General features: G+C 49.0%; 1 protein-coding gene across 3 annotated transcripts in view; it reads left to right on the top strand.

Moving 5' to 3' along the window:
* Nucleotides 1-5,719, top strand: part of CTIF (cap binding complex dependent translation initiation factor) — a 148,188-nt gene extending 142,469 nt beyond the window's left edge. For all 3 annotated transcript variants that reach the window (XM_027671655.1, XM_027671656.1, XM_027671657.1), the window contains one exon: nucleotides 1,109-5,719. In XM_027671655.1, the coding sequence (XP_027527456.1) occupies nucleotides 1,109-1,324 (216 nt within the window). In that variant the 3' untranslated portion in view covers nucleotides 1,325-5,719. The remainder of the gene's footprint in view (nucleotides 1-1,108) is intronic.
* The last annotated feature ends 20,298 nt before the right edge of the window (nucleotides 5,720-26,017 follow it).

Consider the following 26,017-nt stretch of genomic DNA (forward strand, 5'->3'; position numbering starts at 1 on the left):
ATAAGAGGTGGCCCTTGAGACTCTGTCACTGGACTCCTGGTACATGCAAATGGACTCAAGAAGTTTGGTAGCTGGGGTCCCATCGCAAAATTATATCATCCTCCTTCCTTCAAATCTTGCCCTCCATTAATTTTTTAAGCACAGAAACACCTGTATTGGAGCAAAAGCTGTCCTGTGCCTCATATGAGAGGTTTGCACTGCTCAGCAGCAGTTTCTCAGAGAAATGCTGGTACAAATATAGCTGAGTTTCATTAGTTACTTTTTTGGGAAGTGATTGGCCCATGGGGATGGATGCTTTCCTTACAGAGAGCAGTTGAAATTGCAGCCTGAATGGTTAAAATTCAGCTAAGCAACAGGCAGCCTAGGAGAAGGGTTTGATTTTTTAAGGTGAAGACCTTGGGGAACTCTGCTTTGGGGAGCCTTCCATGCTGGGGGACTCACCACTGTCCACCCCAAGCTTGGACCTTCTCTGTGGAAGCACCTAAGGCTTATGCTGCTCCATGGAGGCTCTTCAAGGAGTAATTGTTTCAGAAAAAGCCCTTGGCTGTGCTCAGCAAAGCTGCACAACAGGTATAAATGCAGATCTCGGCAGAGCAGGATTTGTTATGCACACAGGAGTGTTCTGCTTATTCCAGCTAATGACTGGGAGTCACTGGGAGCTGTGAATCAGCGAGTAAATGAAGGGCCAGGTAGAAGGCAGGAATACCACATCACAGCCTGCACTTTGTTTTGACAATAGCGTGATTTTTAGGTGGGATTTTTTTTTCTTTTTTTTTTTTTTTTCAAAAGAGATCCAGCGTTGCCGCCTTTGAAGTCAGTGGGAGCTGAACCATACGCTCCTCCAGCAGCCTGGCGCTGATGCTTTTGAAAACCTCGCCCTTCGTGCTCAGCTCTTGCAGCCTGCTGCTGCTGGGTGGTTTTGGTTTTCAGAAGCCACGACGCCTTTAACCTTGCCTGCACCACGCAGGGGAGAACTGGAGGGACGGGAGGTGCCTGTAAAAGGCAGTGGGGTGTTTTAATGTGATAGAGGGGTAGAATCACAGGCTGTCTCGAGTTGGAAGGGACTCGCAGGGATCAATAATCCACGACTGACCCCTTCTCCCAACAGCTGCAGAGCACTGGCCGGCTGCTGGAGGAGCAGCTGCCCGAGATGATGACAGAGCTGTTGGCGATCGCACGCGACAAGATGCTGTGCCCCTCCGAGTCCATGCTGACGAGGTCCCTGCTGCTGGAGGTCATCGAGCTGCACGCCAACAACTGGAACCCCCTGACACCCACCATCACGCAGTACTACAACAAGACCATCCAAAAACTGACGGCTTGAGGGGCAGGGCGAGGTGGGGTGGGAAGGGACGAGGAGAAGACACGCGCCTCGATGGGATCCGGCGAGAGCTTTTCCGATTTAAACCCCCCCCCCAGCAGACCAAACCCCAGCATGCTCGAGAATACGTTCGTGGGGTGGGGAGGGAGAAGCATGTTTCTTTTTCAGCCGTGCCGCCAAGTGCCACCCCTCCTCCCCGCCGTGGTTTTGTTTTAGGGGTTTCTTTTCTGAACTCATTGCTCAAGCGGCAGCAGCGCATCCCGCCGGGTTATTGTTTGGCTTTCGAAAGAAGACACAGAATTTGGAAAAGGAAAAAAAAAAAAATATAATCCAAGTGGGGGCTAGCATTGTTTTCACGCCGTCCTCCTGCCTTGCCCTGGCCAACTGGCAGGAGACAGCAAGCAGCAGATGTCTCGGGAGGACAAAGCCAGACACACACTACACCAGACGCTCATAATTGATGGCTTTTGTCGAGCGGGGCTTGCGTTAGGTTCCCCCCCTCCTTCTCTTGTTTTCGACTTTCTGTGTGTCCCCCCCACCTACCCGCCACCCCTTCGAGAGCAGATCGGAGAGCGGGACGACTTTCTTATTTGCACTGGCTTTTCTTTTTCTCGAGCATTTGTAATTTCTTCTTATTTTATTGTATCGTCGAACGGACAATTGCGAGCGGCTCGGAGGCGCATAGAGCGATGCCTTCCCACAAGCTGGCTAATGGTTTATGTGAAGATGCTGAAGCAGAAGGAGTGTTTTAAACGAGTCCAAAAGCCACTGCAGAAGTTACATAGCCACTGTCATCTTGCCAGTAACCTCTTTGGTGGATTGAGAAATGTGTTCTCTGAGCTGGGGGCTCTAAAAAAAGGGGATTCTGCGGCTCTTGCTGTTCAAGTTGCCGTTATTCCTCAGCCACTATAACCCTTTTTTTTTTTGTAATACTTTTTTTTTTGTTTCCATTGAAGGAGTGCTTTATTGTAATTACTGTCACGGTTGTAATTATGCATTTAAATCCAGGCCTGTTATAGTTGGGCCTAATAATGTACAGGACGAGGGAGAAATGAAGGTTTGATGTTCTTCTTTGGAGACTGGTCAAAGAGAAGACAAACAATGTGTGGCAAAACAAAAGAGTGAAAAAAGAAGAGGAAAAAAAATAGATAAAGCCAAAAATAGAGGTTTTAAACCTGGCTTCTAACTAGCTGAATATACTATCCAGTGTTTCTAGGTGTGCAGTGTGCAGGAGAAGCTGTGTCCCGTGGTCGGTGTAAGTGGCACCATGTCATTGAGGGATGGGTGACTGATTTTCAGAGAGGCAGAGTTTTCTCGGGGATCCCCAGGTTGCTCCAGGATCCCCTCGTTGCTCCATGCTGGAGCATCCCAAGGGAGAGGGTGGCTGCAGGGGACGATGTTGGGATGCCACCTGGGTGAGGAGATACCCAGAGGGTGAGGAGGCTGGTCCGGAGGAACACCACGCCGTTGCATCGCTCCCCGAATCGTGAAGAAGATTTGGTCGTCTCCTTGTTTGCTCATCTGTCAACACTTTGACTTACTAAATCCCTCCAGGTGCTTATTTTAGTGAAGCCTAATGAGGGTGCAAGCTGCCCCGTCCCATCTGCACAGCAGATGAGGAGCCAAGGAAGGCACGATGCCGGCAGCCCATCCTGTTTTTTCCCATTATTCAATTTACTTTCCTTTACTGTGATAAGAGAATTCATGCTGCGATGACGGCGCACTTGGACCCCGGACCAGGCAGGCTGGGTCTGAACACAGCAGCTCAAACCCATTTTTCCGAGGAAGATGTTGAATTTCTGGTGGCTTGTAGAGAAGATTTCACCCTGACCTCTTTGGATGTGCAGTATGTTCTTGGGTGCCTTATGAATGTGTTGGTCTGTCCGTGATGGGGAGGAAGCTTTTGCTGCAAAATTTAAAGGGCAGAAGTTTTCAGCAGAAAATGCATATCAAGAGGAGGAAGTCGTGATGCTGGAGTTCAAAATTATTTGGATTCTCATCTGGTTGTCTGCTGATCCAGTTTTTATTCCGCACATGGAGCTAGAGGAGCAAGCTGAAAACGGGAGCTTCAGTTTTCCTGTCTACTCAGAAAGCAGAAAGATGATTTCTGAGTGCACTGGAAGTGTCTGGAAAAATGAATTTTTACTTCATGGATTTGAGCCCAGGAACTTTGCGTGGTGACAACGCCTTGCGTTGGGTCAGCTTCATTAGTAGCAATGGGGTTTGAGAGTATTAATGAGCAGATGAACTTCATTAAGGCAGCAAAGCCCATCAGTATTACAAGGCTCAGGGTTGTGCCCATTGCTCTTTGTTTTTTCCTGCTCCCTGAGTTCTCAGGGAGTGGAGTAGAAGGGGATATAACACCCATCGCAGTGCGCTCAGGCACAGCATCAGTCTTCTGGGAGAAGACCTGAAAACCAGTTTTGTCTTCATTTTTTTTTTATTTTTTACAGAGCAGAAAAGTCCTGTAACAGGGACGCAGCCTGATGGGTCGGGGTGCCAGGGATCCTGCCAGCAGCGATCCAGACCACCACTCCGGCCCCTGCAGCTTCTCACATCCCCCAGAATTTTTTCTTGGGATGTAGTGAAAGAAAAAAAAAAAAAAAAAAGAAAAATCAAGAGACTTGGGGATTTCGTTTCTAAAAACTTGAATTTTCATCAGTGCATCAGGAGGCATTCAGAGTCAAAGTGTAAGCCACAAGGCAGTATTTCTGCTAAAGCGTTTCCCTACCCCTGCCTGCTGTGAGGGTTTATTCAATTTTCCCATTGCAGGGCAATCCTGCAACCCCCACTGGCCAGGCTTGGCCCATGACTTTCCCTTCCAACACTGGGATTTTTCCCAACGAAGAACTTTTATGTGGAGTCTGTTTGGTTTTGGTGTCTTGCCATTTATCTCTGCTATTAACATGGGTTCGTCCAGCCATTAACTGCTTTGGTACATCAGTCACTCTGTTGATATCCGAGAATAAAAGTGTTGACCAAAAATGTTTTTTTTTTCCCCAAAATTACATGCTGCCAATAGTATCTTTCTGAAGGCCATCCGTAGGAAGCCAGCAGCCACATGGCATCATGCACCAGGGCACCGTGTTGGGAGAAGAGGCACCACGAGGACATTTGATGAGGAGCAACGCTGGGGAATTTTTTTGGGATGCCTGGTGAGCACCTGGGGATCCTAGAGTGTTTTCTTCTCTTTTTTTTTTTTCCTTATTTGTCTTTGTGTAGAAATGGTCGCCAAAGAGCGTAATTCTCTCCAGTGTGTATTTTTAGGTGCAAAGCCACCAGCTACATCTCCCCAGATTAGCCAGAATCCATCTTTGCTGCTCAGTAAAAATCGTCTGTGTGGGGGTTTGCTACGTTGTCCCCATGTGGCTACATCAGCAAAAGGGGGGAAAATAACCTCCTCGGGCCAAATATGTGTGGGGCCAAACCTCGGGCTGGTGCAAGAGCGAGGGGCTGAAGCCTCTGCGAGGGGTGATGCTCCACACCGTGGCCGTGCCCCTTTCCCTCGGGTGCAGGGCAGGTTTTCTGACTCCCTGCCAGATTCCCCAGCATCTAATTCACCTCATTCCTGGTCAAATTCTTTCCAAACTGACCGTTTTTGCTACCCACAAAGTGACTTGCTTGGTTTCCCCATGGGGGATTTCACCCTTGTTTGGAGAAGTCTCACGTATAGGGAGGTGAAACAGAAGTGGGGGAAAAGAAAGGAAAAGTAAGTGATTTGCTTGGTTCCCCCCTTCCCTTGAAGGAGATTAATTAGTATCTATTCTTAGCATGATTGATGGCTTTGAAAGAAAACTTGTCAGAATAACTTATGATTTATTTTCATGCTTATTTTTATAACATCCCTCACTTGGAAATCACTCAAAATCTTAAATATGAATTTTATTTTATTTTTTTTTTATTTCCCTGCTGGGTATTTTATGGCTTTACACTAATTTTACTCTTCTTGGCGTTAGCTATTAGACAGTCAAGGTGATATTTTCAGTATTCTTTCAGGAGAAATTATACTAAGGGTTGCAAAGTCCACTGTCAATAGCCAGGGGAGCTGCGGTGTCCTGCAGAACACAAGAGTTAACGCTAGCAATTTTTTTTTTTTAATGTATTTATTTGCATTTGAAAAAGCAACATTTTTAATTTAATCATATTTGTTAAACTAAGCGCTTTAAGAAAAAAAATTTTAAAAAAATTTAAAAAAAAAAGCAAAAAGGTTTTGGGGAGAATAAAGACTAGATATTCATACTAGAGAAATCACAAACTCATCGTTGTCAGCATTTCAGAGACTGTTAAAACAAGGGAGCTAATAACTCTTTGTGGCAATTCAGTCTTTGTTTATAGAACATCCAGACCCACTGTATGCTATAAAATGCATCATCTGAGTAATAAATGTTTTAAGCTTGACATTTCCCCATCTCTTTGTGGGTACACGCTATCGCTTCTGCTGGTCTGGGAGGGAACGTCCTTTTGTTCAGGATGGAGGAAAAGGAATATGGAGGGGGGAGGGGAGAGAAGATTATCCCTCGTGGTGTCTGTTTGGAAATACAGCTTGGAAGTGCTCTGTGGGGATGGCTCAGCCTGTGCTCCTGGTGCTGGGTCACGTCCTGCTGCACCTCTGGGTGGAGTTGGTCCCTCTTGCGCCCCATCACTTCTCACAGGGTTGAGGATGAAGCTCATGGGAGCAGTGCAAAGGGCTCAGAGGTCCAGGGGTGATGGATTGGGCCACTCTCCTGTCTCTGCCTCCACAACTGCCTGCTCCCATCTGTTTGTGCCCTACCTCAGCTGAACCTGCAGGTCTGTTAGAGGACCCCCTCAATTTATCACATTGGTTTTACCCAATGCTATGGCAATGAGGGCTTGCAAGCCACTGCTGCCTGTTAAAAAACAATCTTTTAGAAAGCTTTTATTCAGAGGTCTCCCCTGGAAAACCCTTCTCTAGCCCATGCCAGTTAATTATTGGCTAACTGAAGTATATGTGTTGGCCTGCAACTTGTCCTGGCCTGAGGATGGGAGAAAGAGGGGAAAAAAGTGGTGGAAGGTGAAACAAGGAGTGACAACAACACCAGGATCCTGCAGGGAAATTCGTGTTCGTCCCCAGCACTCTGCTCCCCATGTTCCCTCTCCATTTCCCTAGTGCCAGAGCATCTTCTCATTCAAATAATGGGCTCACAGGACACAACTAAGCATCTCAGATGTCCAAACTCCCCTGGGGGCCAGCCCCTCCCAGACCCAATATGTTTGCTCCAGAGAGCAGGGCTTTGGGGGAAATTCCTATCATTGGCCAACGTGTCTTGACTTCAGCATGGTGTCCATTCGCTGGAAACCTTACCTACTCCCACCTCTTTAAGGAATAGTGGGCTTTGAAATGAGCTTCACAAAGTTTAATTTGGGATCATTCAGAATTTAGATGGGATATTGGGAAGAACTTCTTGGCTGTGAGTGTGGTGAGGCCCTGGCATGGGTTGCCCAGGGAAGCTGTGGTTGCCCCATCCCTGGAAGTGTTTAAGGCCAAGTTGGATGGGGCTTGGAGCAACCTGGGATGGGAAAAGGTGTCCCTGCCCATGGCAGGGGGTGGAACTGGGTGAGCTTTGAGATCCCTTCCAACCCCAACCTTTCTGTGACTCTATGACCTACCATAAATGACCATGTGCCACCCTTTCCAAGGAGCCATCCCTAAACATATCTATCATGAGACCCCACCTACAGCCAGATCCTACAGCTCCAGGTTTTGCTGGAGCTGGAGTTTGGTCTGTTCCGCAAAATCAGGGTTTCGAGCATCTGGACCAGGTTTGGGAAGAGTTTATCAGCAATGGAGTTGGGCTGGGAGCAGTGAAGCCAAGAGCAGAGATGATCCCTGGGCCCCTGGGACCACCAAGACACATTAAATGAGAAAATAACCTGCAGTAACAGAAAATTTGGAGCAGATGGATGGGCATCAGTACAGAGCTGAAGCTTTCAAGATGCAGGAATATTTCTGTGAATTCCTCATGACTGCCAAAATCCCAGACAGCAGCAAACAAAGAAACCCTATGGATCACAGTAAGTTTGCTTGGTTTTCCTAAAACATGGCAAACCTGCAAATAGCTGGGTTGCAGGATGTTCTCCTCTTCCAGCAGCTCCACTCCTGCACTGGATATTAAGGGGAGCTTTTAAATGCTTGTGCTGGTGGCAGAGTGGGTAACAAAGATAAGTAAGCTTAATGTAACAGCACTGCTGCTGTGTTTGCCAGCTGAACTGTAGCTTCAATGATTATTGCTTGGGATCCAAGAAAAACATTGATAGTAAAACAATAATGCACATTACAAGAATATATGGCCTTCTTCCTTTTGGGTCCAATGTTGTGATCCTTAACTATGAAATGGAGACTTGTGTGGCTACATAAATATGACTACTGAGCTTAGCTTGATGTCTGTTCTACTCCTCAGGACTTCCCTGAATTCCTAGGGACAGATTTCTGCAAAAAATATCACATACTTAGGTATTTGGGCTATATTTTATTGATTTTAAACACTTACAGGATGCCTACACCGCCTATACCTCTTGGAGAGTCCTGTGGTTATCCTTTCTGTCACAGATTAGCGTGAGGTCTTGAGGACAGATGGTCCCAGAAATGGAGCCTTTATAGGGAGGTGGTTTGGCTTTCCCCCCTGTGCCAAGGCACTGCTCCCCTTGGAGCTGCAGCCTCTGAGGGGGGTAAAGTGGTGTTGCAAAGGGCAAAGCCTTGGTGGATGGGATGCTCAGCTGATGCCTCATCCCGTGCCAGATCAAAGCCATTTCCCACCAGTCATGGCCGTGCCACAGAGTTAACAGGAAAAAATACTGACTCCCTCTCAAGAGAAATACTGAGATTTCAGAATTCCATTCTATCCTAAATCATCCCAGTTTTTTCACCAAACAAAGTGTTTTGTTTCGATGTATGTTATGTTGCTGTAGCAATAACATTTAAACAAATTGTTTGGATTTTATTAGCTCAGACCTTCTCAATAACTTCCCATAGAGCTTTCCCGTCAGAAGTTTCCACTTTGGGGAAAGTGATGCCAGGAGATGGCGAAGGTCTGACGGGAGGAATCACCTCTACCATGCTCTGCATGGTCCTGGCCTGGCTTCAGCCTCTGCTCCTCTTCCTCCAGCCCTGCCAGAGGGAAATGTGTCAGAATTTCTGGCCCCACACATGTCATTCTTGATGTCCAAATACCTGACATGTGGCCTCCTGTGAAGCCAAGACTTCAAGCTGAACATCAGGAGGAATTTCTCCCTGGGAAGGGTAGTCAGGCATTGGAAGGAGCTGCACAGGGAGGTGGTGGATCCCCATCCCTGGAGGTGTCCAAGGAATGACTGGACGTGGCACTCAGTGCTCTGGGCTGGAGGACAAGGTGGGGATCAGACACAGATTGAACTTCATGGTCTTGGAGGGCTTTTCCAACTTAAATGATTCTGTGATTCTGTGAAGTTGTGGTGGGGCAGACAGACCCTGCTGATCCTGCTGGTGACCCCACGTCAGTCATCAGTGACGGAGCTGTGAGAAGAAACCAGGTCTTGGGGCAGATCCCTGCCTTTGCAATGGGTGGAGGCGTGGTGGATACAGTTGTCCAAGGAACTGGGCTGCAGTGAGGGTCTGCGTGAGTGTGAGAGGTTATAGAATCATGGAATCCCAGAATGGTTTGGGTTGGAAGGGACCTTAAAGATCATCTGCTTCCATCCGCCTGCCATGGGCAGGTCAAGAAAATGGTCCATGAGGTTCCATGGCATCAAGGACCAGTGCAAAGTCCAAATGGGTGATTATGGAGACCATTTCCACACTCCTACCAGCAGCACCAAGCCTGGGTTTTGACTGGGGGGTGTCTGAAGATAGAGGTGGACACCCCAGGTTTACCAATCCCAGAGACAAATCCTGTCTGCTCTTGCTTCATGCACACACCAGGGAGGATTTCCTCCTGGCTGTTGTCCTGAGGGTGGAGGTGGGGAACAAGCTGTGCCCTCTTACCTTTAAAAATAATAATCGTGAGCTCTGGAGGAGCCTTGGCTTTTTTGGCACAGAGTCCTGTGCTCTGGCATCAGATGTGCAGGAGCTGGAACCAGACTGCCATGCACAGGTGAGTTGAGAGCAGCATCAACCTGGTGTGCCATGGCCAGGTATCAGCTGAGCTGGGGGTTCCCCAGGTCCCTTCTGCCAACCACAGTCAAATTGTCTGTCACTGGCACTTTCTTTTTCCATGTGGTAAAACCCAAAATAAATCCTGATAAGCATTTACTACCCCCTGCCTTGATCATAAAATCATAGAATACTGGAATGGTTTAAGTTTGAAGGGACCCTAAAGTTCATCATATTCCACCCCCCTGCCATGGGCAGGGATACTTCCACTAGACCAGGTTGCTCCAAGCCCCGTCCAACCTGACCTTGAACAATTCCAAGGATTAGCACCCTTCGAGCTCAGAAAAAAATTTTAAACTGGCATTTTTTTTGATAATTTAAAATGTTGAGGTCCAGAAGAGGTCGAATTCAGCTTTCAAAGCAGGTCTGGAAGAGGCCAGATTGGGTAGGTTAGCGGCTGTGCAACACGAGGGTGGGAGGAAAAACTGCACCAGGGGATGGGTTATCCAAAACCTGTCTGGTGGTAATTACACATGTCGGCTGATGAAAAACTGGTTTGAGGGCAAACACCGTAAAAATATTGCTGTGGGGAGAGAAAGACGACAGAGATTGTGAAATCCAGTCGGTGGATTGTTTTACAGCGAAGGTAACTTCTATCCCCAGGGCTGGATTTTACAACTCGTGGAAGAAACCAACCCCCAGTTAGCAGGGCCGCTCTGCTCTTCTTTTCAAGCAGGAAAAAAATGCGGTGCATTTGTTAGAAAACATGAGTTTGTGCTGATTTCCTGAAGATAAATGCAGTCCTATTTTTTGGGGGGCGATGAAGCGTTTGGGAGAGGGATGGTGTCGTATGTAGTGACTTCAATTGGTTTTACAGTCATTGTGTTTTTACAATCATACCCTCCTGCATGTGTTTTTATAAAAATCACATTTCTGCTGCCTTTCTGAGCACTTAAAGGTGGTGCTGTGGGGGATCACTGCTCTCACAGGGGTTCTAAACCCAAATAACACAGTTGGGTTCTGTTGCTTGGGTTCTGTTTTTCAGCCCATTTCACCCATTTTTTCCCCCCCCGTTTGCTCTCTGTCCTGTAATTTATATTTCCCTTTGCTCCTTTGTGTTTGCAGGGAGGGCTCCTTCCCCTCTCCAGCTCTGTGCTGTCGTGTTTGGGCACCTCAACTCCCCTTCCACGGCTGAGGATGTTGGGGACGATGAGTTGTCCTTGTGTCAGTCCCCACCTGCACTCAGCTTTTTGGGGACAGAGTCCTTGGTCCCTGCAGTTCACGTGTAGGTCCCCAGAACCTTGCACAAGGGTTTTCTCCCTTTGTTAACACCTTCTACAACACTCTAGATTTGTAAAATCATAGAATCAGAGAATGGTTTGGGATGGAAGGGACCTTAAAGCTCATCCAGTTCCACACCCTGCCATGGGCAGGGACACCTTCCACTAGTCCAGGCTGCTCCAAGCCCTGTCCAACCTGGCCTTGGACAGTTTCAGGAATGGGGAGTCCACAACCTCCACTTTTCCAGGGTTGTGCTGTACTTGCATCCCAAAATCCCCCCAGGAATCACCACCACCCACGTGCCAATGTAAATGCTGCAAGGATGTTGCAGGGAGCCTCATCTTCCCTGCTCATCCCACCCCTCTGTGCACAACCCTTTGCCTCCCAGTTTCTCCCCTCGTTACCCTCTCCTCCTCTTCTAATTGCTCCTGTCATGCTGGATCAAAGTGGAACTGGATAAAAGTGACACTCCTAAGGGAAGCAATGGGGAAAAAAAACACCAAAACAGGTCCAACAAGCACTTGTCCCTTGGAGACCTGTCCCAGCCGGGGGTGGTCACAGCTGGGGACAACCAGCCCCGTGGGATGGTGATGCACCGTGGCCACCCTCAGCAGAAGGTCCCATGGGGTGTCTGGGAGATGTTGCCTTGTGCTCATTGTCCCATGGGACGTGGGCAGGAGGTTTTGGGGACACCCAGGGGGGCTGGAGGAGGGGTGGGAGTCGGGTCTGGATTACCCCCAGGGCGCTGTGCCGGAGCCTATTTTCTGGTGGGAACTGTCAGGATAAAATTAGAAGTAGGTTGAACTTTATCTACAACTTGAACTGAGGCTGAACTCAGCCCTGTTTTGTTTTGGTTTTTCCAAGTTCAGTGGAGTTCATAGGGAGGGAGGCGAGTGGGGGGGCAGTGGATTATTTTATTTTAACTTGCTCTTTCTGTGATTCCACTGGCATTTGTCAGCTTGGAAAACCTCTTCTTGTGTTATTCCTAGTTCGAGATGGTGATGTGGTGGCTCAAGTACTGCCACGGGCATTTTTAACATGTCAGATATTTGGGTAGTGCAGGGCTGACCAAGCCTTCCCCTAGCTCAGCCCCAGGTCTGCCCCAGCCCAGCCCGGGATGGGAAGACAAAAGGGAAAACTGGGAGTGAGTTTGGAAGGTGACACTGTGCAGAAAGAACACAGTAGTCTCAAATGGAGATTCTTCAAGGGATTTTTGGCACAGTTTTGTCCCATGTCAACTCGCTGAGCCTCCAGACAACCTTCCAGCATTGCCAGCACTACTCCTGATCCTCAGTTTTGTTGTGGCCACCCCATAGTGATGAATTTGCTCGCCTGGACACGCACCGAGGGACCTGGGAGCCAGAGCCATGCTCCACGTCCCTGACCCCCTGGGTTTTGCAAGCTTCTGGCACCCATGCAGAGGTGTGTGGGTGGTGCAGAGAGCACGTATGGCACCGTGCACCTCGCTCTGGGGATGTGACAGTCCCCTCTGGGCCACAGGAGCTGGTGCAAGTGGCAGCACAAGGAGACGGTTGTGGGGATTTCACATAGAACCCGTAGCAGAGCTGGAAAGGGACAAGTGGCTCTGCATCACTCCAGGGCAAGTTGTGCTTCCCAGTGAGCCAATCATCTCTTCCCAGAATAGATAGGAGGCTTTTACCACATGGTTATTTCACCTCCTAGATTACTCAAGAGCTTGTAGAAACTTTACCGAAATTTTAATAGAGATGCCTCCTAGATCACTGACAAATTTAGGGAATGCACAGGGCACACTCATTTCCTGGAATAGGACCTACTGGAGGAAAAGTCCCTCCAGGCTGGCTCCTAACTATGACACATTTGATAGCCATTCAAGGACTACTGGGAAACATGTGTCATTTGTCTCCGCAAGGCTTCAGACAGTTTCATCATCAGTTCTGACTGCTCTGTGAAATAAAACCAGCTAACATCTACTAGCAGCCATACAACCTCTGGGGCTTATGTAGTATGTGTCACAAGAATGGTTTGGGGTTTTTTTTATCCCCCACGGTTTTACACCCGGGGTCAAAGTGGCTTTGTCCCTATTGCACCTTGTTTTCCTTCCTGCTGTCTGGGCGACCGGCGCTGCCCCGTGGAGGGTGGCACAGGCTTGTGGGTGTGCCCGAGCTGCCACCACTGTCAATGAACTTTGGCACCTTAAACCATGGAAAACCCGACGTGCCGGAGGGAGGGATAGGTGCCCGGCGTCCCGGAGATCGGATTGCCCCAGGGGATTTGCTGGGAGTCCCATGACGGGCCTGGAAGGGAGCCCAGACCGCCGGGCACCGCCGTGCTTTCCACCCAGGGCGCTCAGCCGGGGTCTCCGGAGGACAGCTGGTGGCCTTTGTCCCTTACTGTCACCCCAGTGCGTGCAAACCCCGACCTGGCACCAGCCCAAAGCCTTGCCAGGGGGTGAGTTGAACCCACCTCTGTATGGGATGGTGGCACATGGCAGTGGGGCAGCCCTGGCGCGATTCCCTCCCACGCCTGCATCGCTGGTCCCAAGGGGCCACACCCCTGCCTGCCTATGGGAGGTATTTACCACGGCTCACCCCATGGGCAGCTGCCTGAATTTGCACCTCAGGGTGTTTTTTAGGACAAGTCCGGGTCTCCAGCCATGACCCACTTCCCTGTGCTGCTTCAGGTGCATGGGATGCTCTGTTCAATTCCAGTCCATGGGAGCTGTAGCCTGGCCACCAGCATCGTCCATCCTCCTCAGCATTGTGGGGTCATCCCACGTCATCAGGGGCTCTCACCACTCTGTTTCACCTCCAAGGTGTCCCACAGGATTTCAGCACCAGCTGTTTTGCAGGCAGATGAGGAACTCAGCACTGCAGAGGGGTTTTTTAATGTCACCCACCTCAGCCTCGCCGTCCCTAGGAGCTGTTCCTAGGAGTCCTTGTCCAAGAGCTCAGCCTCCAGGAAACGCCTTTATCAGCTGCCTCCATCGGCTGCTCCACTTGGAGCTCCCAGGGCGCCCGATCCCAATCCAATTCCTACTGGAAAGAGATAAGACAGAGAAAGGAGATAAGGGCCAGCCAGCAGCCTGATCACATCACCCTGACTCATAAGGGACAGATGTCAGCACAGGGGAGACATTGTCCCTTTGGGACAGCTTGGTGGCACTGGGACTGAACCTCTTGGGGTAGATTTGGGGGATGAATTAACCCTCCTTCTGGGGTGTGCACAACCAAAACTGGGCATTCCCGATCATATATGGGGAGAGTGTTCAAGTTCAGGCAGAACTAAGGCATCAGGACTAAGATGCTCAGTTCTCATCCCTGTGCACACTGCAGGGTGAGAGTTTTCCACCCTTTCCTCCCCAAAAGCTCCAGCACAGTCTCACACCTCTTTTCCTAAGCACCTCCTTTGCACCCATCTCATCCCCTTCCCTGCAATACCAAAAATGGTCAGATTAGTGACAAACATAGGTCAACGTGATGGTTAGGGACCACCCATTTATCCTCCCAGCTGGTCAGTGACAGCCTTTCACCAGTGAATGCCTTTAATTAAAACTAAATGGTTAATAGGAAGCTGAGCAAAGGTCTCCCTCCTGGCTCCTGGCACAGGTGCCAATGGAAATCGTGCCGGGGGCTGAAGTGCTCAGTGTCGTAACAACCAGCCTCCACCTTGTCTCTTTGCCAGGGCACTAACGTCACCACAAAAATCCTGCTCCCAAATGCTGCTGCCCTGGTGCAGATTAATCTGTGCCTCTCATGGGGGACGACCCCACAGGCATCCCTCTATCCATGGGCTCCTTCCCAAAAGGGTCTCTTGTCTCTGACCAGCAGTTTTGGTAGAAAATGGTGGTTTTTTTTAAGCCTGGGGCAAGTTGTATTTTGACTGTTGACCATTTGAGGGGAGGGTATTAAAAAAAAAAAAAAAAAGGAATTACCCAATACAGAGCAGTTTCCCAAGGTTGAGAAGCAGGGGGATGGAAGTAATAATTAATCGGCAGCGGCTGGCGGGGGCTTTGCTCACCTCAAACAACCTGGTTTAAGGGTCACTTCACACAGGTACCTGCAATATATGAAAGAAAAGATCTTGTCCTGGCCTGAGGATGGGAGAAAGAGGGGAAAAAAGAGGTAGAAAGTGAAACAAGAAGTGACAACAGCACCAGGATCCTGCAGGGAAATTCGTGTTCGTCCCCAGCACTCTGCTCCCCATGTTCCCTCTCCATTTCCCCATCTTCTCCCTCTCAAGTAATGGCCTAAAGGACTGAGCATCTCAGATGTACAAACTCCCCTGGGGGTCAGCCCCTCCCAGATCCAATATGTTTGCTCCAGAGAGCAGGGCTTTGAGGGAATTCACTACCCTGCCCATCGTTAGCCGAGGTGTCTTGACTCCAGCATGGTGCCCATTCCCTGGACACCTCACCTTCTCCCACCTCTTTAAGGAATAGTAGGCTTGAAACTGAGCCTCAGAAAGTTGGTTTCAGGATCATTTAGAATTTAGATCGGATATTAAGAAGAACTTCTTGGCTGTGAGTGTGGTGAGGCCCTGGCACGGGTTGTCCAGAGAAGCTGTGGTTGCCCCATCCCTGGAAGTGTTGAAGGTCAGGTTGGATGGAGCTTGGAGCAGCCTGGTCTGCTGGTCTAGTATCCCTGCCCACAACAAGGGGTGGAATAGATGATCTTTAAGGTCCCTTCCAACCCAAACCACCCTGTGTTTCTATGACCATCATCCTCGATGGAGCAGACATCATTAAACACTCATAAAGATGCAGTCACATGTATTTTAATGTACATTTTATTCTCGAGTGGCTTGAATCAAAACATACAGGAGAGTAAATGGAGCTCTCTGACCAAAACCTCTGCAACGTGTGCAGACTTTTCAAGCAGAAAATAAGAGCACTGAGTCGTTCTTGCATTTAAAACACCCTTAGCAGACATGCAGTTCATGCACAGCAACTCACTGCTTTGCTGTACAGATCCCAGTCTTCAACTGGAAAAAATATTCCTAGCTGTGTGCACTTGTGTAGGACTGGTGGGTTTTAATCTAGCTGGGGGTCTGATGTCCTCTGTCTGAAATGGAAACCCACCATGCACTAGTGGCTGCTGCTTAACTCACTGGTGATCCTGTTCCTGCAATTCCAAGGTCCTCCTTATCTTCGGCAGAGTCGGCTGTATCCTTAGAGCTAATTGCAATAAATAGCACAAAATACTTTTCCTTATCAAAATGTTTTTGTGCAGGAAAACATAATTTCAGAATGGGTAGAAACGTGGTGATCTTGACCCATTTTCATTTAACACCTGGCTGGGCTGCTCCCTGCCCAGCAAAAATCCGGAGTCTTCACCCGGAATTTCCTCCAGTTCAAGGGTTCCCAAAATTATGTACACCTCAGAGGACCCCCGAATTTCTGGTGGGTGTTTCACACCTCTGTGAAAACAGGGTCCCCAAACACACCCGAGCGATGGTTGGGAAGTTTGGAACCACTGAGTTGGTCCTTATTAAACCCCTCCAAGCTCCCCTATGGTCCTGTTGCAACTTGGTGCTGAAAATAACTGCTCTTACACACCCATCCCTCACCTCTGCAAAGCTGTAAAGAGCTGGCAGATGGCTGGATGACAGCTATTACAGTCCATAATAACGAGAAGAACAAGGATATTATAATAAATAGCATTTACCCAAATAAGTGATGTCTAATGAATCCTGGGTAATGATTTAGTAATAAAGGTGGTGAACTAGTAACAAGAGGGAGCCTGGAGGATGGTGTGTAAAGTGCTTAGAAAATTAAAAGATATCCCAAAAAAGGAAGCTGGAAGGACCTGGGGCTGTTTAGTCTAGGGAAGAAAAAAAAAAAGATGAGAGTGTATTGTAAATGACAAAATATGGCTGTTGAGAGACAGGAAATAAACTCTTCATTATCACAAAAGGAGGGCTGAGAAGTCACGGGCTTAACCTGCAGGAAGGAAGATGCAGCCTGGGTGACAGAGGCCTGGAAAAAGTTGCCTGAAAAAACATTGTAGAGCCACACTAGAGATTTTTAAGAACATGTTGGAAAGTGGCTTAAGGATGCCTGGATTGTCCTTGGGATTAGCAGGAGGTTAGCTGATTTTTCAGTGCTCTCTTCCAGTACCATTTTCTGTTATTCAGTTTATTTTTCTTCCTTGATTGGGTTGTGTTTTGAAGTTTAAAGAAATATCTCACTGTCGTTGTCTGCAGACCAGTCTTCCAGAGGGAAGGTGTCTTCTCCTCCAGCAAGGACAACAAATCTCTGAAGGGGGCCAAAAAAACTGCAGCAGGGATTACTAATAGCAAACTCCAGGGATACAGCAGACATTACTCCAGATAGTAAAGGTCCAATGCTGAACAGGCAGGAGCTCAGCTTCTAAAATATCATCTTCCAGAGAGATATACCAACCTGGAGAAGATCTGTTTCCATGAGATGTTGTGTATCTGTTGATAGCATTCCTGGCAAAAACACCAGCATTAACATGATAAATCCTTTTGATGTCCCTCAGGCTTGAAGTCCAAGGACAGACAAAATGATAGGAAGATGGAGACGAAGAAAAAGCAGGCAGGGCTTTACATCTCAGAACTTATTTGCAGAGGAGGGATGTGGCATGGAGAAACACTCCAAATAAAGCTGGGTCTGGAGAGCCTCTGTTTGGGAAGGTCCCAAAAATGAATGAGGTTTTAAGGAGGGGTTACAAGAGGAGGCCGAGCAGGGAGCGGTTAGGAGGAATTTTAATTAACATCAGCAATTGCAATGTTATTTAATAGGGTCCAAAAAAACATCTGAGAGCAATGAAAGCTGAAACCAGCATTTTCGGAGCAAACAGAGGCAAGTGTGGGGCTGAGGGAGCTGGAGGGCTGGCTTCCTGGGGGATGAGGGGAACTTGAGGGGGTGGAGCTTCCGGGGTGAGAAAAGTTGGGTGTTCGGGGGAGTTGCTGGGTCAAACACTCCTGGTGGGGGAAGAACTGAGCATCCCTGGGATAGGAGATGTCCTGGCTCCTAGGGCTGTGCATGGTGCAAGGGAAGCACCAACCATCTGAGATGCCATTTAGGGAGGTAGAGAACCAGCAGCATCAGAAACTGGGGCCCTTTTGGGACCCAGAGGCCCCGCAGGGTGCACTGAGGGGCTGCTCTCTGGATTAAGCACCCTGCAGAGGCAGCTGAGCCCTGCATTCCCAAAGGGATGCCCATTCAGGCAAGAAATGGAAGAACGTGGCCTTGGTGAGGGCAGGGTGAAGGCACTGAGGACGAGCACCCAGATTTGTGCCACGAGGGTGGGGGCAACCACGGAACTGCGGCAGCACTGCGGGGGGACAGTGGCCACAGGCGACCACACGGGTCCATCACAAGCAGCTTTGCTCGCCCGGGAGCCTGGCACGCGTTTTGTGCCCTCTGGAGAGGACACCACGGCCCACAGTGGGGTTTGCCAGCCCGGATAAACCCCACAGTGAGTGCGGGAGAGACGGCCAGGCTGGGCTGAGCACGGCACACCAGCCTCAGCAGCTCAGGCTCGTCCCGTGCCCGAACTTGTCGATGGGGCTGTTCAGGGCGATGACATAATTACAGTTTCAATCGCAGATTAATAAGAAGTGGGGTTTTTTCAGCAAACTGTGAGGCATGCCTGAACTGGAAGGGCATTTCAGCTCCCCGCTGCCTGGGAGCTGAGGGTGCCATGCCCTCTTTGATGTCTCCTGGCTCTTACAAACACCGGCAGCGGCAGCAGCACTCGTGTCCCAGCTGCAGAACACCCTTCCCATGGTGTGTTCTCTGTCAGGAAGGATCACAGCTTTCATCTCCAGCACTCTGTTGGGCAACAGGTCTATAAATAGACTGGGGAGAAGCCATCTCCAGCCTCTAAAATAAACAAATTCTGCTGGTGGAGGAAAGTCATCCTAGATGCCACCCAGTGCACAGGGGCTGATAACTGAGAGGGAGGGGAAAGTAAGGCAGAAGCACTTTGCCCGAGGTCACTCAGAGTGCTTCTGTGATGTGACAAGCTCAGGGATGCATCTGGAAGGCTGCAGCAGCAGGAGAAACTGGCAGAGCGAGGCCAGCATGGACTATGAACCACTGTGTGACTGTGAGATGCGGAAGAGAGATCACACCCATGGGCCAGATACCAAAAGCCAAGCTTAAAGTCCAGGTTTTAGGGTTCTGGATCAGACTCTGAGATACAGCCACTCAAAACAAAGCCACAGAGGAGCAGAAATTTGCTTCAGGGAATGATGGATATGGAAGGATATATCCATTTCCATCATGACTTCTTTTCTCTGTGCAAGGTCTGCCTTTTTCCTCTTCCCCCATCATTTGATCCAGCACAGCTTACTTGGAGCATGTTCGGAGGTTTCAGTGCCTGATGGAGGAGCATTTGCACACCCCTGGACACGTCAAGCCTGGGACTGTCCTCAGCTGTTCCCAGTGAGAGTCCCAGAGCCCAGCCAAGCCCTGCCTGTCCAACTATTAAAAAAAACCCAAAAGAATTGCTCCCATCCTCAGGCTGATTTAAAAGTCAGGATAGCCATTTTTTCCCCTCCCCCTCTGAGTCGTCATCCTGCACTCCTAAAATTTCTCCTGCATTTGGAGGACTGGAGAGTTGTGCTTTCCACTTTTTCATGCCTGCCTGGCTCCTGGAGCTCACAGATGCTTGTGAGCCTTTTGCAGCCACTCAGAAGACACCAAGCAGAGTCCACAAGTGGGACTTGCATGGAGCTTCAAAAAGCAGTTAAGACTTTGACACAGAAGTGTATAACCAAGATCTGCTGTACCTTGTGCTTTCCTGCTCTTCATGTCGACCACCTCCACTTTCAGGTCCAGTTTAGACATTCATCATATTCTGCTTTATTATTATCTTGTGCACCTTATTGCTTCAGCTGAGGTAGTTCACTGGACTATGCATCTCTGCTGGAAGGAGATGGGTGTATTAGAACCTGCTGAGCTCTGAACATCAAAATCACCCTGGTACAAGCAGGTCTGTATCTGGAGATCGGTTTCCTCTAGTAAAGCAGGTCTCTATCTGGAGATCTGTTTTCCTGCAACAAAAATATGCCCCAGGTGAGAAATTTGCCTCCTGAACTCGGCGTGACCTCCAAGAGCTGAAAGGCTTTGGATTAGGAACATCGGGGTTGACTGTGCTGAAAATCAATCCAACCCTGGAGCCACGCTGCTGCCAAGTGTGGTGATGCATCCCTGCAAAAAAAAAGTCCCAAGAAATGTTGTTTTGATAGTATGCACACTAAAACATCACTGTTGGCCCAGTCCAGCAGTCCCTCTCAGGCTAGAGGTCTCCAGGGGGTAATCCCAGTTGTGGGTTCAGATGCCACTGTCCTTCTCTCCATGGGCAGCAGACGGATCTGGCAGCACCTCCAACTTGGAAAGCTGCTGCATGGGCTTAGTGCTTCAACTGCAGCCTTTTGTCCCAAAACAAAATCCCTAAAAAAAAAAAAATAAAAAAAAAGACCCTGAAGGGTTAAAGTAACAATGAAAGTTTTACGAGTCCAGGCTGCAGATGTTGCAGGCGGGGAGATGAAAGCAAACCTCTCCGCCTGGTTGTGGAGGCTCTAAAGCCCTGAACAGTCCGTCCGATGGAGGCAATTCCCTCCATTCCTGCTCCACTCTGTCTCCTGGCTGGAAGTGGTTCTGCCGGTGAGCCCACAAGCAGCACGTCCCTGCACGAGGCCTTTCCATCCCCACAGCTTGCCCTTGATCAATTATTAAAAGCAGAAAATTCTCCAACCATGAAATTCATCCCAGCTTCCCCACGGCTGCTGGGAGAACCAAACTGCAGGGCCAGAGCTTCCAGGGAAGGAGTAAATACCACCTCCAGCAGGGCCTTTTGGGGTGCTGGGGCATCTCCAGGGGTTTGCTTTTGTTTGCACCAGTGTTGCCCCTTGGCTCCTGCAGCCAACTCAGGTGAGCACACTGCCCACCCACTGCTCTGCGGGATCCCACCACCCAGCTCCCACCAAGATCAGGAAGGTTGGTTTCCCTTCCGTCGCCTCCATCAGGTCTGTTTCCCACTATCTTTCACTGGACCCCCTTTACATTCTCTTTATTTTCTAGTTTCTGCCTTTTGCAAGCTCTCAGCCTTGGCTTACCTTGCTGATGAGAGGCAAAACTTGTTTCCTGACCCATTTTCCACTGGAGATTGGCTCTGAATTGAGCTGACAAGCTTTGGTAGGTGTGATACTGGCGCTGAAGGTTGGGACCCCAAGCTGTCCTACTCCTTCCTTTGCAGAGTGCTTTGTGCAAAACAGATACTTTTGGGGATAGAATGTGATTTTTCCTATTTTAAGCATATTCAGATTGGCATTCTCATCTGGGCAGCTGTAGGGAATAACAGGAGACCCCCCTTAGCTCTCACACAGCAACTCCCTGGAGGTCTCTGGTGGTCCAGCTCCAGACTTGGGTATGCACATGCCTGAGAATAACTTGCATATTTTCTACAGGGCAGGGGATATAAATACATCCATGGTAATGCCAACCCTCTGCATTGCCACAACAGCAAAATTAGTAGTTAGTGCCTTGCAATATGTGGGATTTTTTTTCCCTTTTTCCCATGCGTGTTGTAACCCTGGTAACCGACAGCACCCGCACCGCCGTCTGACTCGCGCTGCTTTGTTCCCGTCTGGTACAAAAAAAGCCTGCAAACACTTCACCACACTGAAAGCTAATGAAACCACCCAGATTTGACTCTCAGAGCCGATCTAACAATCCAGTGGGCCTCAACCTCCCTCCCTTTAGCCCTAATCTTGCTCGAATGCAAGGGATGGAGCCACCATCTCTGAGCACCTGCCCGCAGCATCAGGATCAGCTTTGCTCAGAGGGGCTCAACACCTCTTGGCTGAAGGAATTTAGAACACCCCCAACCTCTCCATGGTGCCTACAGACTGAGCTGTGTGTGGAGGGTACACAGGCCCCCCTAATCTCTTGTTTCAGCCAGAATGGTCTGAAGTAAATACATCAGATGTCACGAGGCACACGCCAGGGCTGGGGACAGGGACACCAACATCCCTCTGCACAGGGTGTCTTAGCCACTGAAGTAGAGTTGTGCTCCTGATCAGCACTGCTTTTCCTTGCTCGCAAGTCCAATGAGCATCTCAGAAGCCCAGACCACCACCCCAACCCAAGACAGCAAAGCAGACCCTTGTTCCCACCACAGGGTCCTTCCAGGAGGATGAGTCACAGCACAGCTCGAGCTGCTTCAAGCACAGCTGCTAATTCAGGTCTTCTCCCTCCACACAACCTTTGTCACTCCTAGAAGCAGGAGATGAACTCACCCTCAGATTTCTGTCACTTTCAGACTTCATGAACCTTGTCACAAGGTTCAGGAGTTATTCAGAATTACAGAATCATAAAATCGTCAAGGTTGGAAAAGACCTCCAAGATCATCAAGTCCAACCATGTGTGCAGCTGACAGCCAGATGGATGTGTGAACATCAGAGCCTCTTGGCTTTCAGAAATCAGTATCTAAAAAAACCCAAGAGGATGGTCAGATTCATCAGCAGGAGCAATTTGGCAGTTTATAAGGGTGATCCAGCAGCATGACAAAGAGGAAGCATCCTGGGCTTTTCCACCAGAGCTGATGACAGGGACCTTGGCTGGTAAACATTACACAGCAGTAACTTCCCCGTTAACCACAAGAACCACCCAAGCCTCTCAAGTGTTTCATTTTTTTGTTTCATTTCATCTTTAAGCCACACAAAAATTTGTACAGTGACTTGTTGGAGACCCTGGGGATGTTCCTCTGGCTCCTCTATGCAAGGCTGAGAAGGGACTCCTCCTGCCCAAGTCTGGTGACACAGTGGGGTCACAGAGGATGGACCTCTCCAACTAGTGTTGGGTGTTCAACCATGGGTGTTCAGGTCCAATCCTGGCCTTGCTGTCACCCCCAGAACCTCACTTCTCATTGCTGCTTGCGCATAGACTGCTTTGGGCAAGGTCTTTGTAATGTCTGGCCCAAAAAAGCCCAGGACTCACCATGCGAGTCCATGATACTGCATGGCATGGGAGAAGCTCCATCCATCACTTCTTGCTGTGAATATTTTTCCCAATTAGCTGTCCCAGCCCATTTTCATCTCCTCCCTTAAACCACCAGGCATTTGTCCCCACCTTGATATGTCTCCACTTTTTGCCCAGCAAACCAGGTTGAATTTTAAAATGCAAGTAGACAACACAAAGCAAATGCTGTTTCCATGTGTGGGGGGGGTTTACTAATTCCTCCTAAGCCAATTTTTCTCCATTTTGCCTCCAGAAGGCCTTTCAGACCAGGGACATGGGCAGGAGGACCCATTCACCTCATGGACTGGAAGACAACCCACAGGACAAGAGCCCACAGATGCCTTGGAGAGTCAGGGGAGTGAGTCAGATGTTGAGCATTACCTGAGGTTGGGATCATGGCTCTGCACCACTTGCAAATGGTTTTCCTATGTGAAAAACCATGATCTCAAGAGGGTGGAATTTTACCTCCTTCCCTTGCAGTACACCAGCAGTTGACATTTTGACAATATTTTACGTATGATTTAGCACAATAATTGCACCGTTTGACCCCTCTCTATTGCACTCCTCAGTTACTGCTTGGCAACATTGGGGAAGAAAAGGCCCAACCCTGCTGTAATTTACTTTGTTGCAGTATGTCATTAGAAGATTTAGCACTGATGATTCTGGAGCCGTGGTCCAAAGCAAGAGCACAGTTAACAGGGACAGACTGATGTCAGACATCCCAAATTTCCGGAGGAATCCTTCTCTGAGGAAGGGAGGAGGGAGACATGTCCTGCCGTCCACTGGAAAATCTGGACTTCAGACTGTCTCAACCACCTGATGTCTGAGCCTCTTAAGTGGATGAGATTTCCCTAAGGTGATTTCCAAGGAGGGAAGAGTGGAATCCACAGCTAAGCCGTACAGAGCACGAGGATAGGTGAGGTCCCAGGGCCTCCATTGTTCTGCTGGAAGATGTTCGTGGAGCTGGGGAGTGCCTGAATTTAGGTGCTGAGGGCATGGAGCAAGAAGGACATCATGTTGCTGTCCAGGAGCAACCTGTCAGCTGATGTATTTTCATTTGGGAAGGACCTGGCTCTGCTCTTGCCCGCAGATCCTCCACCCAAGGGCAGGTCGGGGCTGTGGTTCCGTTCAGACCAGGTTTACTCCAGGTCAGCGCTTTGCTTCCTGTGGCTGCAGCTTTTCTGAGCCCTAAAGATGGATTTACAGCATTGGCAAACCCCAGGCAAGGGGAAATTCTTCCTTGCTTAACCTCCAGTCTCTATTTTAACCTTCAGACTACCTCCCACTCACCCCAAATCTACCAGTTCTAGGGCTGAGTGAGCTCTGGGTGAATGGGGACACATATGAGCTGGTGCTCAGCATCCTTCTGTCACGTTCCTTTTTTTTTTTTTCCTTTCTTTTTTGTTGCATTGAATGAGGGCTAAAATTAGCTCAGCAGGAGGTGAAGGCTGGAACATTTTAGCTAAAGCTGTCATAGCACTGAAAAGCCATAGTTTTGCTGATTATTTCTCAGCTTTCTTACTGCTAACAGCATCGCCTGGCCGTTTATTTTGACAGATGAATGCAAGCAAAGATCCCGTAAAATAAAGTGATCCATGAGGCTTTTCAGGTCATTCTCCAGATGATTTAACATTTGACCTGGAAAGGCACGTCCAGCTGAAGGTCTGGACAGTTCAACATGTCATTGCCATGGCCATGTAGTCATGGTAGTCACATAAGGGATGTGGAGGATGTCCCAGACCCTCACTGCACCCTGCAAAAACAGCCTGCTGGCACTGCACCCATCATGGGGGCACCTCCACAGACAAACTCTGGGCTTAGCTGGATCATTTTTCCTCTTTGCACTGCGGTAGAACAATAGAAGAGTTTAAAGATCATCTCATTCCACCCCCCTGCTGTGTGCAGGGATACCTCCCACTGGCCCAGGTTGCTCCAAGCCTCATCCAACCTGCCCTTGGACACTTGCAGGGATCCAGGGGCAGCCACAGCTTCTCTGGGCAACCTGTGCCAGGGCCTCACCACCCTCACAAACTATTTCTTTCTAATAGTTTGAAGCCATTCCCCCTTGTCCCGTCCCTCCAAGCCCTTTTCCAAATTCCCTCTTCAGCTCTCCTGCAGCCCCTTTAGGCACTGGAAGGGGTTCTAAGGTCTCCCTGGAGTCTTCCCCAGGCTGACCACTCCTGGCTCTCCTGGCCATGTCATCTCATTCTCCATGACAGAGCTGCTTCAGCCTCTGAGCATTATTGTGACCCTATATATTTTGGAAAGCTGCTGTGAAGTGTTCATTTAGGGGTACATTATTTTTATCCTCTGCTTTCGGCTTTCAGGATGAGCAATTTTATGTAGTCTCTGTACCTCACAAGAGGAAATCCTGAAAGATAGGAAGGTTAAATTATTTGCTCACATCTCGTGGGCTGATGAGTGAGAACAAGAACCAGATCTCAGTTCAAGGGACAAAGCTAGCTATGCTACAATTTGACTCCAGGGCTTTTTCCACCAGGATACAGCACATACCTCATGGAACCAGGTGAAAACATCTGCAAAACACCTCTGCAATGCAGAGTTCTCTGGTGTGTCCACGTGGCTCAATGCTACTTTGGTGCCACACATGAGGGACAAAACTATCACCTCATCTCTTCTGGCTTAAGGCCCACAAGCAGTTTTCAGAAGCACAGTTTGGAGGTGGGAGAAGTACAAGTGAACCAAATATTCCCCATCTTTTGGTTAATCTAAGGCAAAAGCCATGCAGCTGTAGCAGCCCCATCCCTGGAAGTGTCCAAGGCCAGGTTGGATGGGGCTTGGAGCAACCTGGAATAGTGGAAGGTGTCCCTGCCCATGGTAGAGAAGTGGTAGAGATGATCTTTAAAGTCCCTTCCAACCCAAATCATTCTGGGATTTTTCAGATTCCTGTGCCTCTCAGACAGCTGACTGTAACCCCAGAGTGGTCACTGATGTGGTGGCTCCTAGGTTTGGAATGATCTAACCCCAGGGCACTACTGCCCACACAGACCTGCTCACACAGATCAATGCCACAAAAAACTCACACATAAGGAGTCAACAACTGGCTTTGCAATGAAGTTACCCGTTTCATCCTTCACCTACAGAACCTTTGACAGTGTTCCTTGAGCTCCTGACACATCATCACTGCCAGCTTGGCTGCTGGAGCACGGAGGTGTCATGTGATTATTGGATATTTCAAGTTTGCTGGCCAAAGCCAAATTGTAGTGTAGATGGCATTGTTTCAAGACTTGTTCTTAACAGTTGCCCCTTGGTACACATCAAGCCAGACAGAATGGCTGCATTCATCATGCCCTCAGCTTTCCATGCTGATTCCCACCTGAAGGACTGGGCAAGA

The sequence above is a fragment of the Neopelma chrysocephalum genome, unplaced genomic scaffold (genome assembly GCF_003984885.1).
Source record: "Neopelma chrysocephalum unplaced genomic scaffold, ASM398488v2 Primary Assembly neopelma1_97116, whole genome shotgun sequence".
Taxonomy (NCBI): Eukaryota; Metazoa; Chordata; class Aves; order Passeriformes; family Pipridae; genus Neopelma; species Neopelma chrysocephalum.